The 6,450-nt window shown below is 42.1% G+C and overlaps 1 protein-coding gene across 1 annotated transcript; it reads left to right on the top strand.

Moving 5' to 3' along the window:
* The first annotated feature begins 1,045 nt into the window (after positions 1 to 1,045).
* On the top strand, positions 1,046 to 3,841 carry ENAM (enamelin). Its single transcript, XM_032862770.1, has one exon. It carries the CDS (start codon positions 1,061 to 1,063, stop codon positions 3,839 to 3,841), a length of 2,781 nt encoding a protein of 926 aa, XP_032718661.1. The 5' UTR covers positions 1,046 to 1,060.
* The last annotated feature ends 2,609 nt before the right edge of the window (positions 3,842 to 6,450 follow it).

Below are 6,450 nucleotides of genomic sequence, written 5' to 3'. Positions count from 1 at the left end.
TGGATGTTCCACCAACCCCCACCCCCAAGCTCTACTGTTCTGATGGCAGTGGAGAGACAAGACTAGAAGAAAGTAAAATTACACACAGAGTGACCAGTAAGAAAACTATTGCAATAGTCAAGGGTACTGGGGATAAAGGAGGAGGGACAGAATGGAAGTTTAGATTTTATAGGACTTGGTTATTAACTGTCTGGGGGAAATTAGAGAAGAGTAGAAACCTGGAAAATTAGGTAGATAGCAGTGAATATTGTTTAGATAGAGAATATTGGAGAAGGAAGTTTTGGGAGTATTAGGTTCAACTTACATTCAGTTGGAGGTGCCCATGAAGTCTTTAGTGATGAAGTCTTGCTGCCTCAGCCTCAGGAGAAAGGGTCATGGGTTAGACTTGTGGCTTTGGAAGTCACTGGTATATATCTGTACTGAACAAATTGGCCTGCCATAGATTGCTCAAGAGGTGTGTAAAATGGGAACAGAAGAATGGGAAGGGTAGAAAATGGGATCCTTTAAAAAACAAAAACAAGGGACGCCTGGGTGGCTCAGTTGGTTAAGCAGCTGCCTTCGGCTCAGGTCATGATCCCAGCGTCCTGGGATCGAGTCCCACATCGGGCTCCTTGCTCTGCAGGGAGCCTGCTTCTCCCTCTGCCTCTGCCTGCCATTCTGTCTGCCTGTGCTCGCTCTCTCTCTCTCTCATAAATAAATAAAATCTTAAAAAAACAAAACAAAACAAAACAAAACAAAAACCCCCTCAGGTTTAGGATCTAGGCCTAGGAAGAGAAAACTGAGACGTTAACAGTCAGAAAGAGTACCCAAAGAGAGAACCAGAAGGGACTAAGTTCAAGGAAACCAAGGCGGAATTAACTTTTAAGAAAGAAAGCATAGCTAACGGTTTTAAAAGAAGCATGTTGATAATTTCCCTATTACATTAAAAATATTCTGAGCAACAACATGGTGGGAAACAAAGAGTAATTACCAATTTCCATCTTTTTCCCTACAGAATCCTTACTTTGGATATTTTGGATATCAAGGATTTGGGGGTCGTCCTCCTTATTACTCAGAAGAGATGTTTGAACAAGATTTCGAAAAACCCAAAGAAGAAGATCCTCCTAAAACAGAGAGTCCGGGCACTGAGCCCTCGGCTAATTCAACCGGTCCTGAGACTAATTCTACTCAACCAAGTGCACGCAGTTCTGGAGGGAGTCAGAGTGGAAATGACACCAACCCAGCAGGAAACAGTGGCCCTGGTACAAACACTGCTCAGAATGGGGTTATCTCACCCCCTACCATTAATGTTTCAGGCCAGGGAGTACCCAGAACTCAAATCACATGGGGACCAAGTCAGCCAAATATTCGTGAAAATTATCCAAATCCTAACATCCGAAATTTTCCTCCAGGGAGACAATGGCGTCCCACTGGTACTATCATGGGGCACAGACAGAATGGGCCTTTTTACCGAAATCAACAGGTTCAAAGGGGTCCTCGGTGGAACTCCTTTGCTTTGGAACGCAAACAAGCAGTTCGTCCAGGAAATCCAATTTATCGTAGGGCTTACGCATCTACTGCAAGAGGGAATTCTCCCAATCATGCAGCAAATCTGGGAAATATCAGAAGAAAGCCTCAGGGACCAAATAAACACCCTGTGGGGACCAGTATTCCTCCTCTGGGTCCCAAACATGGTACTGTTGTCCACAACGAAAAAGTCCAAAATCCAGAGAAACCAGTAGGTCCAAAAGAAAGAATAGTCATTCCTACAAGGGATCCATCTGGTCCCTGGAGAAACTCTCAAGATTATGGAGTTAATGAACCAAACTATAAACTGCCTCACCCTGAGAGTAACATGCTAGTCCCAAATTTTAATTCTATTGACCAACATGAAAACTCTTATTACCCAAGAGGAGATTCCAGTAGAACCCCAAATTCTGATGGACAAACCCAAAACCAGAATTTGCCCAAAGGGATTATTCTGGAGCCAAGAAGAAACCCATATGAATCAGAAACTAATCGGCCAGAATTAAAGCACAGTACATATCAACCTGCATACCCTGAGGAAATTCCTTCCCCTGCAAGAGAACATTTTCCTGCTGGAAGAAATACTTGGAATCACCAAGAAATCTCTCCATCTTTTAAGGAAGACCCTGGGAGGCAGGAGGAACACTTACCTCATCCTTCCCCTGGCTCTAGGGGAGGTGTTTACTACCCTGACTATAACTCTTATGATCCCAGGGAAAACTCACCATACCTTAGAAGCAATACGTGGGATGAGAGAGATGATTCTCCCAATAATATAGGGCAACCCAGAAATTCGCTGTACCCCATAAATACTCCAGAACTGAAAGAAACTGTCGCCTATAATGAAGAGGACCCAGTTGATCCAGTTGGAGATGAACATTTCCCGGGACAAAGTAGATGGGGTACAGAGGAAACAAGCTTTAAAGAAAGCCCAACAGTTAGGCACTATGAAGGTGAGCAATATACCTCAAATCAACCAAAGGAATACCTTCCCTATTCCTTAGATAATCCGTCGAAACCCAGGGAGGATTTCCCTTACGGTGAATTTTACCCCTGGAACCCAGATGAGAATTTTCCATCCTATAATACAGCTCCCACTGTACCACCACCTGTGGAGAGCAGGGGCTATTATGTTAATAATGCTGTTGGACAAGAAGAAAGCCCTCTGTTTCCTTCTTGGAACTCTTGGGAACACAAGATTCAAACCCAAGGACAGAAAGAAAGAAGGCCATATTTTAACAGAAATTTCTGGGATCAGCCAACAACTTTACACAAAATGCCCCCTAGTCCACCACACCAGAAAGAAAACCAGCCTTATCCCAGTAATTCCCCAGCTGGGCTCCAGAAAAATCCAACATGGCATGAAGGTGAGAATTTGAATTATGGCATGCAAATTACCAGGTTAAATCCACCAGAGCGAGAACATCTGGCTTTCCCAAACTTAATTCCTCCAAGTTACCCAGCAGGTCAAAAAGAAGCACATGTATTTCACCTAAGCCAGAGAGGTCCCTGCTGTGCTGGTGGCTCCACAGGACACAAAAACAATCCACTTGCTCTCCAGGACTACACTCCATCCTTTGGTCTTGCACCAGGGGAGAATCAAGACACCAACCCTCTGTACACAGAAGATAGCCATACTAAACATGCAAGACATACCATCTCCCCTACAAGCAACCTGCCTGACCAAAGAAACAGCTCAGAGAAAAGACTGCCTGGGGAAAGTCAAAACCCAAATTCTTTTAGAGATGATGTGTCTACTCTGAGAAGAAACACACCATGCTCTATGAAGAATCAACTGAGTCAGAGGGGAATTATGCCCTTTCCTGAGGCCAGTTCCCTTCAATCAAAGAATACACCTTGTCTCACAAGTGATCTTGGAGGAGATGGGAACAAAGTTTTGGAACCAATATTTGAAGGCAACCAGTTCAATGAAAGGACTGTTGACCTTACTCCAGAACAGCTTGTTATTGGCGCACCTGATGAAGGCCCTCAGACAGAAGGAATCCGAAGTGAAGTGCAAGGAAATGAGGGGGAAAGGCAGCAACAAATACCATCAAGCATCCTACAGTTACCATGCTTTGGCTCCAAAATAGCCAAGTATCACTCCTCCAGCACTGGAACTCCCTCTAGCATTGGAAGGCAAGACCCATTCGATGAAGAGCCCATTATGCCTACCGAAAGTCCGAACTCATTGTCTAGGTTAGCTACTGGGGCAGAGTTTCAGAGTATAAATGTAGACCCACTTAATGCAGAAGAACACACTCCATTTGATCCTCTTCAATTAGGGACCAATCCACAGGACCATGTGCAAGACTGCTTACTACTTCAGGCCTAGGGATTATCGCAACCAAACATTCTTTGGGGAAGGAAAATACCTGATATTCTACAGTGGTTCCCCAACATTCTCCCCCTCCCGCACCATCTCCCCCACCCCCGCCAGACTCAGTTAAGTATCTGACCTTGTTGGTGATCCTTAAGTTTTTAGCCATTCCAGCAATAGGAGTAGTGGCCCAGGTGATGAGGTTGGGCCTCTAGATTCAGTACTGTCACAAACACAGACCTTAAAAATAACCAGAAAGGCTATGACCTCCAGCACTTTGAAACTTGGAAGCCATTTGTCTGGGTTAGTTTCCCTTTGTTTGCTGATTCTTCCTTTCTCTTTCAAAGGTTCGTACCTGCAAAATTCACTGGTTTTGCAAGACAGAAAGGCGTATAAACTTTCCATTTTGTGCATGGAGATCGATATATCCGTATAATCCAGATGACTGTATATTTTTTTCTTGTGTTAGTGTTTGTCAGTTTTTTTCCCAATATTCTTTTGATATCTCTTATCTTCCACTATTTCTCTCTTTACTCTATCATTTCTTTGCTTCCTTCTGTGTTTTCTTTCTGTCAGCTATTCTGTATTTCGCTTCCTATTTTTTCTTGCTCATCTTCCCCACTTTCTGACACTTTTTTACATCCTGAGGTATCTTCAGCCATCACTAGTCTTTACCTCTACCTTCTTCATTATGTCTTCCTCTCTTCCCACCTTTCTGTTCAGTCTCCTAATGGGTCACTTGTCAATCAAACCTTTTCTTCTCTTACTTTCTTCCCTTCAGTTTACCTTTTTCCCTGTTATACCATTTTCACATCATAAGACCACATATCTCTCTTCCTTTTTGTATCTACTCTCCAAATCCTGTGCCAGTTTTTTGGACCCAGTCTAACCATCATTATAGAATATATTTCAGAAATAGTAAATACTGGTACCTACTTTTGTTTTTAATTTTCTTATGGCCTTTACCAGGTAGATAGAGCTTGGCCTGTGGAACACATTCAGGAAGTGTGAAGGAAGACAGGCTAGTTAACTAGCAGCCTGGGGACAAGGCTTAGGAATGTGGGGAGGGAAACTGCCACACTGGAACTGAGAACACAGAAACAATGTGTGGGACTTGCCACACCCCATCACCAATTCACACTCTGCAGGATCGGAGAGTACATTTGAGGAAACACTATCCTAACCAAATAAGAGAAACACTCAATGGCCAGTTTTCCTTGATAGCATAATATAAGTGATTCTACCAGTGTATGCTACTACCAACATAAAGTCTTGTTTTTCATGTCCTAGTAGCATTACTTGCAGACATACTTCCTTTGTATCCTGATTAAATAGTGTAAATTATTTTGTAAAGTAGACATTTCTGTATTGCCTTGCTAGAATAGGTCCAGGAGTTTTGTTTTGTCTTTTTAATAATGGCATGTTGGCCGATTCTCTGTATAGTCCTTCCTAGAGGGGAAGAACTCTTGGAATTATCTAGAAAGTTACTTCTAACTCTAAGGAGTTTCTTAGAAGAAAATTTCCTGGGACAGATTTCATAAGAAGAGCTCAGAAATGTAAGAATATACAATGTTGAAAACTTCAAGGGGAAAGGAGTCTTGTCCTTTGAGTCTTCTGAACTTCTTGGTACAGTTTCTTGCATATAGTTGATACCCAATAAATATTTATTGATTGACCAATTTTAAAATGGCTTTCACAGCTCCCATGAAAATCCTTTGGTGTGCTTTTCCTGTGGATATACTATACAGGATTCTGAGTTAGCCATGGCATACTCTGTAGCTTTAGATACTCAGCAACATGTGCAGAACATAGAATCTCAGGGTAAGAAGGGATCTTAGAGACAAATTATTTAGGCCACTCACTAGTTGCTAAAATCCCCCCACCCACACTTTTACATCTTAATCACACACTCAAAAGCCATTAACTTTTTCTATACAAAACTGTCTCTTAAGAATTATCCTCATCAAAATAAAACTACATTTTTGTTTCACTTTCTTTCCAAATGATTTTTCATCTAAATAAGAATACTTTCATTGTAAGATGTGCATTCACTTCAATATTTCATAAAATATTTGAATCTTACGTTTGTTTCAGTAGATATATTGAGACATCTTCATCTATGAGGCACCATAGCATAAATTATCATCTAAGACCTCCATAATGTGAAGTGTAAAAGGACGTGGGACAAAAATACCTATTGAATTTGAGGATATAGAGTGAAAAAACAAGGGGGTGGTTAATGTTCCTGTAGAAAATCCCTCTACCTCATCGTTCAGGTATCCTTATACAAACCTGGACACCAGGCCTGAGTTCCCTACAGTAAAGTCATTATTCTATGTGCTGTTGGTAAGTTATTAATAAGCTCTAAGTTCAAGGTGCACACTTGAAGATGGAAGGCTCTGAGCGTGATCCCGTCCTCTAGCACCCACCCTCCACTGCCACAGCCCCACCCCTATGGAGGGTTCCTATGCCTAGAGGCTCTAACCTGCTGGTTCTAAAGTGCCTGGCTATAGCCTGGTATTGTCTACAGTCAATAAGTAAATAGAGAACGAGACAATAATACCTGAAGATAGCAAACAAGGAAGATAATCCAGCGAAACTAGCACACACCTGCTTTATAAGCT

This window comes from Lontra canadensis, unplaced genomic scaffold, assembly GCF_010015895.1.
Source record: "Lontra canadensis isolate GAN:19392208 unplaced genomic scaffold, GSC_riverotter_1.0 scaffold1, whole genome shotgun sequence".
Lineage (NCBI taxonomy): Eukaryota > Metazoa > Chordata > Mammalia > Carnivora > Mustelidae > Lontra > Lontra canadensis.
This window is presented reverse-complemented; position numbering and strand designations above follow the sequence as displayed.

Excerpts from the sequence above, each read along its gene's own strand:
- ENAM (XM_032862770.1), top strand. The coding sequence starts at position 1,061 with ATGTTTGAACAAGATTTCGAAAAACCCAAAGAAGAAGATCCTCCTAAA.